We start from the raw sequence: 12,480 nt of genomic DNA on the forward strand, positions 1-12,480 counted from the left end.
TACGACTGTAGGCTGAGTCTTGGAAGTCCTTCTAGTGAATCATCAAATCTAGCATTGGCCCTTGGGGACCCATCAACACACTTGGACACAGTTAATCAATTATTTTGTCGTAGGTATAAGTACTATAAAATGCACTTTTATAAATATTGAGTTCAAGTTCAAGAAAAGTGATTTTTAGATATAATACCTTGATAAAAACAGAAACACTGCATGATTTCTTCTCATAAATAATGAATGCAATAAAAATGTTAAGCTTCAATGACATGATCACTAAATTACATCAGCATTTCCTAATACTATGGTTTTAGGTTATATGAAAATAAATATTTAGCTTACAACTTCTAAATGATATTCAATATAAGAGCAATAAAAGGTCAGAAATACTTGGTCATATTCTTTAAACAGCAATAGAAGATAAAGTAAAGCTAAAATGCCAGAATTACTAAGCTTTAGAAATGCATTAGTAATTTTATATATTTTCTATATCTCTTACAAATAAGTGATACTCTTTTCTAACACTTAATAAATCTTATTGTCTACCTAATAAATCAATATTTGGAAAGCAGAATTTAGAAGGAAAAGTTTGGGAGACAAAGTATTTAAGAATTCACATCAGTTTCTGTTTTTGGATACTCAGATCAACTCCCCACTGCAAAAAACTAAAGATGCTGGATAAGACACTAAAACAAAACCATCTTAAAAGGACTGAAAAATTAAAAAGAGCTGCCAGGCCAAATTCTTGAGGCTAGCTTGAACCCAAAGAGGTTAGCGGAAAGAAAGTTGGCATCCCAAAGCCACCTTTGCCCTGAAGGTATTCACTCACATCGTGCACTGGAGCTGCGGTCTGGTAGCCTCATGGGGGGACGAGGCCAGAAGTGAAGATCCAGGACTTTGCCAATTTGGATCATCTCACAGGATAACTTTCCCACATTAAGCTGAAATCCAAAGGACTACATGAAAGTTTCCCTGGTGCTGAGCAAAGGAGTAAGAGAAAAATGAAATAAAAAACGATCATTCACCCCTGAGAAGTTATGAGTGTTGACTGACCCTCACTGGGAGAGTCCCTGGGATCCTGGGTCTAAACATACCTTGAGTGAGTACAGAAACTTCCATCTGTGGATTTGTTTTAATATAGTCCTGTACTGATTGTGCTACAAGGAGCCTGGCAAAAACACATAAACCACTCTGATTTCATCCTGGGCTTGTGGAATTCCTCATAAATTATTTTTCAAGGTCGGTGAGCTCCAGAAAGTTGAATACAAACAAGTTTACAGGGAAACTAGTCACCATGAGCAAGAACCAGCAGAAGCAGACATAAATAGACTTCAACTAGAGGTTCTATGTTTAAAAATAAATAACTTGAAGTGACTTCAGGGAATAGAAAACTATAAGATGTAACATAGAGGATTTTAATAAATGGTTATAACCTTTTAATACCTTTGTACTTTTAATTCATTAAAAATACTTAAGAGTTTGAGATATCATGGTAGAAATCAGAGTTTTTCAAAGTAGCAGAAAACAACGTATTGTCAAAAGCAAGAGGTTTCTGATTATGTTTATAATTAAAGTTATAAAATTTCCAAGGCAATATTTTATTTATATTAAAATAGCAAAATCTGTACCAAATATAAAAAGAGGGAATTCTCCCTAATTCACTGTATGAGGCCAGTATAAGCTTGAAATGAAACAAAACAAGAAAGGAAAATTACAGCTCCATTTTAGACACACACGCACATACGCACGCGCACACGCACACGCCACCCTAAGTAAAATATTAGCAAACTGAATCCTACTGTGCATTAAAAAGATAATAGGATAGGGACGCGGCCATGGAGGCCGAGGGCTGCCGCTACCAATTTCGGGTCGCGCGGCTGGGGGACGCGGCGGTGGGCAAGACGTCGCTGCTGCGGAGCTACGTGGCGGGCGCGCCTGGCGCCCCGCAGCCCAAGCCCGAGCCCACGGTGGGCGCCGAGTGCTACCGCCGCACGCTGCAGCTGCGGGCTGGGCCGCGGGTCAAGCTGCAGCTCTGGGACACCGCGGGCCACAAGCGCTTCAGCTGCATCACCAGGTCCTTTTACCGGAATGTGGTGGGTGTCCTGCTGGTCTTTGATGTGACTTTGAACTAGGAAGTTCAAAGGACTTCCTAGTCCTTTGAACACATCCAAGACTGGCACCAGGAGGTCATGGCCACTCAGGGCCCGGACAAGGTCACCTTCCTGCTGGTTGGCCACAACAGTGACCTGCAGAGCACCCGCTGTGTCTCAGCCCAGGAGGCCGAGGAGCTAGCTGCCTCCCTGGGCATGGCCTTCGTGGAGACCTCTGTTAAAAACAACTGCAGTGTGGACCTGGCCTTTCATGCCCTCACTGATGCTATCCAGCAGGCCCTGCAGCAGGGGGACATCAAGCTAGAAGAGGGCTTGGGGGGTGTCCGGCTCATCCACAAGACCCAAATCCCCAGGCCCCCCAGCAGGAAGCAGCACCCAGGCCCATGCCAGTGTTGACTCTAGGAGAGAAAGGGTTAAAGCAGTCCCAGCCTTAGCCACCTGGTGGGATGGGGAGTGTTAGTATCTCTCTGGAGGACAAATGACAGAAGGGTTCATATAAACAGTATCCTGACACAGTCATGCTTCCTGGATTTTAGAGTCAAGGGTTTCTACAGAAAAGAAAGGTCTGATGGCCAGGCATGGTGGCTCACGCCTGTAATCCTAGCATTTTCGGAGGCCAAGGGCAGCGGATCACCTGAGGTCAGGAGTTCGAGACCAGCCTGGCCAACATGGTGAAACCCCGTCTATACTAAAAATACAAAAATTAGCCAGGCGTGGTGGTGCATGCCTGTAATCCCAGTTACTCTGGAGGCTAAGGCAGGAGAATCGCTTGAACCCAGGAGGCAGAGATTGCAGCGAGCCAAGACTGTGCCACTGCACTCCAGCCTGGGCAACAGAGTGAGACTCTGTTTCAAAAAAAAAAAAAAAAGAAAAGAAAGGCCTGAGAGACCAGATGTGCAACTTCCTGTCCTTGAGCCTCAGTGTCCTTATCTATCGATGGGACTCATAAAAGATCCCACCTTGCAGGGAGGTGGTGACCACGAATGAGATAGTGGACAGGATGTGCTCACCCAGAGCCTGCCGCGCTGTGAACTGAATGACAAAAGCTCTCATTCCCACTCCCTTTTTCTTGGCTGTGATGTGCCCACTCTGGCAGCATTCCTGGGCTCAGACACTGAGAAGCCAGCGTCAGGAAGCTGCTGCATGAGCAAAGGCAGGTGCAGGGAATTCCAGGGGGAGCTTGGCTTGGAGGCTCCTCATGTCCTCAGGCTAAAATGATTCTGGGAATGGGATTAATATGTGATGTCAAACCCAGGGTTGCTGGGTTTGCCCCCACCCTAGGCCCGGGGGCTGAAAAATGGATGTTGGAGGCTGGGATGAACATGAATGTGCAGCAACTATGTTGGGCACACAGTGGCCACTGTGATGAGCCACCAAGATCCCCCTTCCTGGCTGGGGAACCCATCAACCCTCTCCCCAGCTGCTGAAGTGCCGCTGGATGATGGACTTCAGCTTGCCCCACTCTCTGGAAAAGGCCCTCCCTTCAGGGCAGCCCATATCCAAAGTCCATCTCCTGGGGGGCCTTAAAGGCCTTTCCCTCTTGCCCCAGCTGTGGACAACTCTGAAAGTCAAACCCAACTTTATCAGTCTCTGTGGGTTTCATTGAGGACACTGTTGTGACATCATAGCCAAGTTATCCCCCTGCCCAATCCTGCTTCCTTTTCTTCCCCAAACAGGTATCCATTTCAAGAATATCCCCTAATAAACATCTGCACACTCGTCTCCAAAAAAAAAAAAAAATAGGATAGTAAACTTGGGTTTATATCAAAAATATAAAAGATGAATTGATATTAAAACTATACATATATATACACAGACATGTTATTCATCATATTAATGAATTTCAAAAAATAACATCTCAATAGATACAGAAAAAGCATATAGTGAAATTTAATGCCAATTCTTGATTTTTTTTTTCTTTTTTTGAGACGGAGTCTCTCTCTGTCGCCCAGGCTGGAGTGCAGTGGCGCGATCTCGGCTCACTGCAAGCTCCGCCTCCCGGGTTCACGCCATTCTCCTGTGCCCGCCATCACGCCCGGCTTATTTTTCGTATTTTTAGTAGAGATGGGGTTTCACCGTGTTAGCCAGAATGGTCTCGATCTCCTGACCTCGTGATCCACCCGCCTCAGCCTCCCAAAGTGCTGGGATTACAGGCGTGAGCCACCGCACCCAGCCTTGATTTTTTTTTTTTAATTTAAGTTCTGGGATACATGTGCGGAACGTGCAGGTTTGTTACATAGGTATACAAGTGCCATGGTGGTTTGCTGCACCTATCAACCTGTCATCTAGGTTTTAAGCCCCACATGCATTAGGTATTTGTCCTAATGCTCTGCCTCCAGTTGTCCCCCCCACCTCCGCCCCCGACAGGCCCCCAGTATGTGATGTTCCCCTCCCTGTGTCCATGTGTTCTCGTCAATTCTTGATTTTTAAAAAACTCATGATACACTAGACCAGATAAGAAATTCTTTAATCTGAGAAAGGATCTAACCCCTACGGCTATGATCAAATTAAGTGATAAAATATTGAAATCTTTCCCTTTGAGTTTCAGAACAAGACACTATCACCCCTGTAAGTCCTAGCCAGTGCATATGTCAGCAAAAAGAAATAAATGATATAAGGATTGGAAAGGAAGAAATAATTACTATTTTCCACTGATGTCATTATCTTTGTGGATCCTTAAAAATCTACAAAGTTAGCAAGGTTGTTAGCTAGAAGATTAACATACAAAAAGCAATTTCATTTCTATTGTTTCTACAAGTAATTTAAAAAACATAATTTTCAAAAGCCACCATTTACAATAGCAACAAAAACAATAAAATATGTAGGAAGAAATCCAACAAAAGAAGAAAAAAAGCTGTGTGCAATGTAGAGTAGTAATTAAAAGTATGAACTTTATATCCAAGCACCTTGGGCTAGAATCTTGCCTCTACTATTTACTAGCTGTGTGATCTACAGTGAGTTGATTAACCTCTCTGTGCCTCAGTTTCCTATGTGCAATATTTCATAATAATAGGATCTACCTCAAAAGACTGCTATAAAAACTGCACACAAATAGAATGGGGGTTGGCATATAAGAAATACAGCGTAAGTGAAAACCAATGTGATTATGATGGTGACAGTAGTGTGATGGTTCAGAAAAAGAATTTTCTGAAATATCCAATGAAAAATATATTTATGAATAGGAAGACAATATTATTAAGATGTCAACTCTCCAGAAATTCATCTGTAAAGTCAATGTTAATCGAAATCTGAACAGAGTTTTTGGTTTTTAACAAGCTAGTTTCTGGAATTATTATGAGAAAACAAAGAGCTGGAAATAATCAATACACTGCTAAAGACGAAAAATAAGGAGGGAGACTTGCCCTACTGGTATTAAGATTTTATGAGGACAGTGAGAAATTGGTGCAGAGACAGATTAAGTGACCAATGAAACAATAGAAAACACAGGAGCAGAGGCAGCAAAGCAGAACAGCAGAGAAAAGAGGGCACATTCAATAAACAGAGCTGAAAATACTGATTGTCCATATGGAAAAGGTGAAACTGGGTTCTCACACACGCCCTATTCATAAACCAATTCTAGAAGAATTACAGATTTAATTTTCAAGAGCAAAACCTTAAATTTTATGAAGAAAATATAGGTAATAGGTCTCTGACTTTGGGGGTAATGAAGGGTTTCTTAAACAGGACACCAGCCCTCTAACTATGACAAAGATTCATAAATTTAACCAAACTAAATTTACTTATGTCTGAAAAGTCACTTGAAGAAAGTGAAAAGACAAGTCACGAGCTGGGAGAAGGTATTTGTTAACTAGACCGAATATTTGTACTGAGAACACATATAAAGAACACATTCAAATCAATAGAAGATGCAATCGAAAAATGGGTAAAAACCATGAACAGGTATGTCACAGAGGAGACTAGTAAATGTGAAGAGATAAGAGAGAGAACTCATCATTCATCAGGGTAATACAAATCAAGCCGACAATGAGATATTAAACCCACTCAACCGGGAAAGATTAAGAAGTCTGGCGGCTGGGCGCGGTGGCTCACGCCTGTAATCCCAGCACTTTCGGAGGCCGAGGCGGGCGGACCACGAGGTCAGGAGATGGAGACCATCTGGCTAACATGGTGAAACCCCGTCTCTACTAAAAATACAAAAAATTAGCCGGGCGTGGCGGCGGGTCCCTGTAGTCCCAGCTACTCACTCACAGGAGGCCGAGGCAGGAGAACGGCGTGAACCCGGGAGGCGGAGCTTGCAGTGAGCCGAGATCGCGCCACTGCACTCCAGCCTGGGCGGCAGAGCGAGACTCTGTCTCAAAAAAAAAAAAGCCTGGCAACAGTTGGAGAGGATGCCCATCAACAGAATATACTGTTGGTGGGAATGTAAATTGATATGAATTATTGAAAATATCATTTGGCATTATGATATTCCAGCACTATCTAAGTAAACATTCGTGTACCTTACAACCTAGCAATTCCATTCCTAAGTACATATCCAGAGAAGCACTGCACATGGGCACTAGGAGTTATGACACAAAAGTGTTCATACAGTATTAATAAGAAGAGAAAAAGGAAACAAAGACAAACTGTGGTAAATCCATACAATGGAATGCTATATACTATTTTATTTTTTTAGAGACAGGATCTTCCTCTGTCACCCAAGCTGGAGAGCAGTGGCACGAGCATAGCTCACTGAAGCCTCAAACTCCTGCAGCTTCAAACTCCTGCAGGCCTTGAACTCCTGGGCCCAAGCGATCCTCCCACCTCAGCCTCCACAGTAGCTAGGGCTATATGTATGTGCCACAACACCTGGCTAATTTTTATTTTGTATTTTTTGTAGAGATGGGGTCTTGCTTACTGCTTGGCGAGTCTTGAACTCCTGGCCTTGACAGGTCCTCCCGCCTTGGCCTCTCAAGGTGCTAGTATTATAGGCGTGAACCACTGTGCCCAGCCGCTAAACACATTTTAAATGAATGAATTATAGATAAAACAAGGATAAATATTAGAAACACTATTGAGTGAAAAAAAGCAAGTCACAAAGACTGCATACATTTGAAATTCCTTTTTACAAAGTTTAAAAACAAGGAAGATTAAACATTAGAGAAACATATAGGTATATATATGTATATGTGCATTTTTTTTTTTTTTTTTGAGATGGAGTCTTGCTCTGTCACCCAGGCTGGAGTGCAGCGGCGTGATCTTCGCTCACTGCAACCTCCGCCTCCAGGGTTCAAGCAACTTTCCTGCCTCAGCCTCCTGAGTAGCTGAGACTACAGGCGCATGACACCAAGCCCAGCTAATTTTTTCTATTTTTAGTAGAGACAGGGTTTCACTGTGTTAGCCGGATGGTCTTGATCTCCTGACCTTGTGATCTGCCCACCTTGGCCTCCCAAAGTGCTGGGATTACAGGCATGAGCCACCGCGCCCAGCCGTGTGCGTGTATTTTTAAAGCATGGGAATAATAAACACTCACTTCAGGATATTGGTTCCTATGGAAAAAGGCAGGAAGATAGGATGGAGGAGTGTGCGGGTATATATGAGTTAATGGTAATATTGTAGTTCTCGGGTTGACTGCATTAATTTTATTGTTAAACACACTAACTTAAATAAAGCAGTCGCGCATGGAAAAATTATGTTTAAAAAATTAACTATACACATTTACAAATTTACATCTAGTTACAATCTGATTCATAGTATTACACCATAGTTTTAATTTATGCAAACTTAATATGCCATTTTGGAATAATTTACCATAACATTTAACTTATTTATACAACCTGTTGGAAAGACTAGCATGTAAATACGGTTGAAAATAAGGAAGGAAAACAGTATACATTATTTCCATAAAGCTAATTTAAGCAAGTATGATGAACAGTTCCTTCAGTACTAAGAAACTGAAAAGATGTCATCAACAAAAAGCTAAAAGCACTGAAACCTATGTTTCTGTGAAACCTAAGGAATTCTAGCTAAGGAAATCTAGAAATGCACACCAACTTTATAAAAATAAAGAATAACATTATTATTCTATAATCCATTACAATGGAAAACACACTGTGCCAGGGGCCAAGAACCCTGGGTCCTAATCCTATTCCATGCCCACATTCACCCCCACCAAGGTGTGAGGCCTTGCATGGGTCATTTATCCTTGCATGTGTAAAATAAGAGACTGTACCATATGCTCTTTGAGGCTCTTTTTATAGTGAAAATCTATGCATGACCCTACAAGAAACTGTTCTTATGAAGAATTAGCAAAATCATGATGTGATTTTCTTTTTCTCATTTTTGTTTTGGTTTTGTTTTGTTTTTTTGAGACAGGGTCTTGCTCTGTTGAACAGGCTGGAATGCAGTGGCACGATCTCGGCTCACTGCAACCTCCACCTGCCAGGTTCAAGCAATTCTCCTGCCTCACCCTCCTGAGTGGCTGGAACTATAGGCCCATGCCACCACGTGTGGCTAATTTTTGTATTTTTGGTAGAGACAGGGTCTCACCATGTTGACCAGGCTGGTCTTGAACTCCTGGTGTCAAGTGATCCACCCACCTTGGCCTCCCAAAGTGCTGGGATTACAGATGTGAGCCACCATGCCTGGCCTTTTTTTTTTTTTTTTTTTTTTTAGGAGGCAAAGTATCACTCTGTCATCCAGGCTGGGGTGCGGTGGTACAATCATAGCTCACTGAAACCTCCAATTTCTGGGCTCAAAGGATCCTCCTGCCTCAGTCTCCTGAGTAGCTGGGACTACAGGGGTGTGCCACAATGCCCAGCTAATTTTTTTTCATTTTCTGTAGTGATGAGGTCCTGCTATGTTGCCCAGGCTGGTCTTGAACTCGTGGCCTCAAGCCATCCTCCCACCTTGGCCTCCCAAAGTGCTAGGATTCCAGGAGTGAGCCACCATGCTTGGCCTGCAATTTTCTTTTATAAGTATCATCATATGCAATTTAGTACTCAAATGCCTTCAGATGATGACAATGTCCACAAGCTCTACGGAGAGAATGAAATATTAATACAGCATTGCCATCAGAATAGCTAAAATGCAAAAGCTGTGTTACACGTAGAGAGTTGCCAAGTGGTAGACAAATTTGCTTTTTGGTAGGTCACACTTGTTTTATGGTATAGCCTTTTCATGCAACTATACTGAGGCTAAAAAATCATAATTTAAGCAGTAAGCATTTAATTCTATAATGTAAAAGAACTTGAAACATAATGTAAATCTTAGAGAAATATTCAAACTGGCTAATATAGAAAAAGAAAGATGAGCAACTGTTCAAAGTGAGTATGGCAATAGGCAGAAAATCACCAGGGAGACCCCATTTACATGCTCAAGTAATGCTACACACATGCTCTCCAAAATTCTAGACTTTGGACATGCCAAACAGTCCCAGGCTTTTTTCTTTTTTTCACGTTCTCTCTAAAACCTCTGGGAAAATATATAGTCCTGTTATATATCAAAAGATAATCCCTCCCCCACAAAAAGTGAGGACAGGCCACAAGTGGGTAAAAATTTCTGTGACTCACACATAAGAAATAATTAGTACCCAGAATATGTAAAGAGCCCCTATAAATCATTTTAAAATAGATTATGCAATACTTTTTATGTGGGCCAATACATAAATAGGAAATTGACATTGAACAGGCCAAAGGGCTAGGAGACATGATGAACTTTGTAAGTAATGAGAAAAATTAAAAATCACAATAAGATGCCATTTCACACCCATCAAATTGGCAAAAACTAGAGTTCAGTAACAAGTGCTGGTGAGTATATGGATAGAAAGGAATTCTGGTGCACTGAGGGTAATACTGTGAACTGGCCCAAACACTTGGGAAACAAGTCAACTACTGACATGAATACACTAAAGACCCTGCCACTCCACTCTAAAGGGTAAACCGGCTTAATGTGGGCTGTATTTTAGCAAACCAATCCCTCCAATAGAGCTATGTCACTAAGAAAGCTGAAATTTCTATCTATTACTCTCTTGCACTTGGAGTCGAATTTTCAATTGATTCTGGAGGGGAAAAGAAGGTGCTGGTTATTGTGCCCCCTGGTGCCCCAACAGAATACTATACAGTAGGGAGAATAAATGAAAGACACATGGATCAATGTGGATAATTCCTAAGAATATAATAAGAGAAAAAGCAATATGCATTTATATAAGGTATAAAAATAAGCAAACCAATACTCTGTATTATTTAAGATATATAAATCCATGTCATAAAATATAAAGACATACACGAATGATTAAAAAAAAAATCAGGACAGTGATGATCTCTAGGGCAATCAGGCAGGGCTACCCAGGGGGCTTTAACCAAGGCTAGAATGGAATATTTTGTTTCGTAACCTGGGAGGAACATAAATGGACAAATTTTCTGACTTGAATATTTCATATATGCATCATACACACTTACATACCACACATACATCTATAAGAAAATAAGAAGCACAGCTGAAAAAGCCATGAGGGCTGCCTAAAATGTCTTGCCCTGTCACATTCAGGCTTTGTCAGCTGTTTTCCAGAACCTTCCGGAACACAGCCAGTGGGAAGGATTGGCCATGCCTGGAGATAGATACTAAATGTGGTACTGACTTCTACAGTTTTATTCTAAACAGGAGGAAAATCTATTAAACCACAGAATCAGGGAGAGTTAGAAAGAATAAAGCAAAACAAACATCCAGGGAGTGGAATTAATATCAGCAAATCACAGAAAGACTTCTAGAGCTTACCTTTGCCAACATGAAAGGTAAATTATTGCTTTTTTTTCTTTTTTAATAACAGTCTTTTCGTTAATTATCTCTGAAGGAAGATTCAATAACTGCTCTTGGTAATGCATTTCAACGTCTTATAAATCACTGGAAAGTTTAATTCGGTGGAAATTTTAAGTCAGTATATTATGACTACATATGGTATGAAGATACGGGGAAAGGAAATAGTCTACATTATTTCCTGATCCTCTAGTGTAAATCAGACACTCTGAATCATAACCATCGTAACAGAAGATCTGTGTTGCCTCATTTAAAAGCATATATGTTTGTAAACTTTCACATATTTTATTAAACTGTTAATTTTTTAAAAACTTCTTACCCCTATTCTTCCCAGAAGAGAGGTATTCAAATGATAAACACGTCTTGGTCTGATGCATAAGCAGGACTCAAAATCATTTTTTTATGTCTTGTATCGCCAGTGGAGAGAAACAAATGATGACTATGTTAACATTACATATCACTGCCATTTAGATTAGATATTTGGCCCTTATGATCATTTTACTGCTTACAACCTAAGGATAAAAAAGATGGTACAAAAGATAGGTGCTCACTAATTGAAATAATAGACATAATCTAGGAAAGTTGCTCTAAAATGAAAGCCTATCACAATTTCTTCTGCATTCATCTGTAAAATGGCCCAAGTGGACTCATCCGTTTCTTGGGCCCAGCACGCACCAAGAAAATATCTGTTGAACTGAATTTAACTGATAATGGGAAAGAAACATGAAAAGAAGCTGGGGACCCCAAGCCAGGATACAGCAACCCACTAGCATGACTTTGTACACTGGGAATGCCAGAAAACCTACACATCTTGAGAAATCTAAGGTCTTTCTTTGACTCTTCATTTCCCTGTAAGGTACAGGGACATAAATATATAATACAATATAAATACACAACATGGTGTGAAATATGATATGACATAATGGAATGTAACACAATACAGAATATAATATGGGTTGAGTTATCCTTAATCCAGAATCTGAAATCTGAAAGCTCCAAAATCTGAAACTTTTTGATATTATACATGATATTCAAAGACAATGCTCATTGGAATGTATAAGATTTCAAATTTTCAGATTGGGCATGCTCAACCAGTAAGTATAATGCAAATATTACAAAATCTAAAAAAAAAATCCAAAATCCAAAACACTTCTGGTCCCATGCATTTCCGATAAGGGCTACTCACCGTGTCATATAAAAGAAAGAGGTAGCACCCATGACTAACACAGCATCTTGCCCTGCCTACCTCTCAAATTTTGCTCAGACCTTGCTGCCTCTTGTTCGCTGCAACCCAGCCACTCTGGTTTTCTTTTAGTTTCTCAGTCCCTCTAGGCTTATACCCATCTCAGACCCTTTGCAACTGCTTTTCCTCTTTCTGGATGGCTCTTCGTCATTTAGGTCTCAGTTCAAATGTCAGCCCTCAAAAATGTCTTCCCTAACTTCCCAATTTTAAGCAACCCCTTCCCCATTCAAACGTTTTCTATAATTTATTCTGTTTTACTTTTCTTACAGTGTTTTATCTCTATCTGAAATTAACTTGTTTACTCAGTTATTATCTGTCTTCTCCCAAGGAAACTGTGAACTCCCTGACAGCAGGGACCTTGTTTGCTGTGTTGGTGGC

The 12,480-nt window shown here is 40.9% G+C and overlaps 2 protein-coding genes across 5 annotated transcripts in view; one reads left to right on the top strand and one right to left on the bottom strand.

Moving 5' to 3' along the window:
- EFCAB11 (EF-hand calcium binding domain 11) overlaps positions 1-12,480 on the bottom strand; it is a 157,413-nt gene that overhangs the window by 92,680 nt on the left and 52,253 nt on the right. The window contains exon 6 of one of the 4 annotated variants that reach the window (XM_063698108.1): positions 11,219-11,371. The exons of the other annotated variants lie outside the window; for them this stretch is intronic. Coding sequence (XP_063554178.1) covers positions 11,365-11,371 — 7 coding nt within the window. The 3' untranslated portion in view covers positions 11,219-11,364. Of the gene's footprint in view, positions 1-11,218; positions 11,372-12,480 lie in introns of those variants that run through there. 4 annotated transcript variants of the gene reach the window in all.
- On the top strand, positions 1,830-2,618 carry LOC101146140 (ras-related protein Rab-42-like). The gene is given in 1 exon segment (XM_031001545.3): positions 1,830-2,618. A coding segment is annotated over 1 exon segment (672 nt). The 3' UTR covers positions 2,502-2,618.

Source organism: Gorilla gorilla, chromosome 15, assembly GCF_029281585.2.
Source record: "Gorilla gorilla gorilla isolate KB3781 chromosome 15, NHGRI_mGorGor1-v2.1_pri, whole genome shotgun sequence".
Lineage (NCBI taxonomy): Eukaryota > Metazoa > Chordata > Mammalia > Primates > Hominidae > Gorilla > Gorilla gorilla.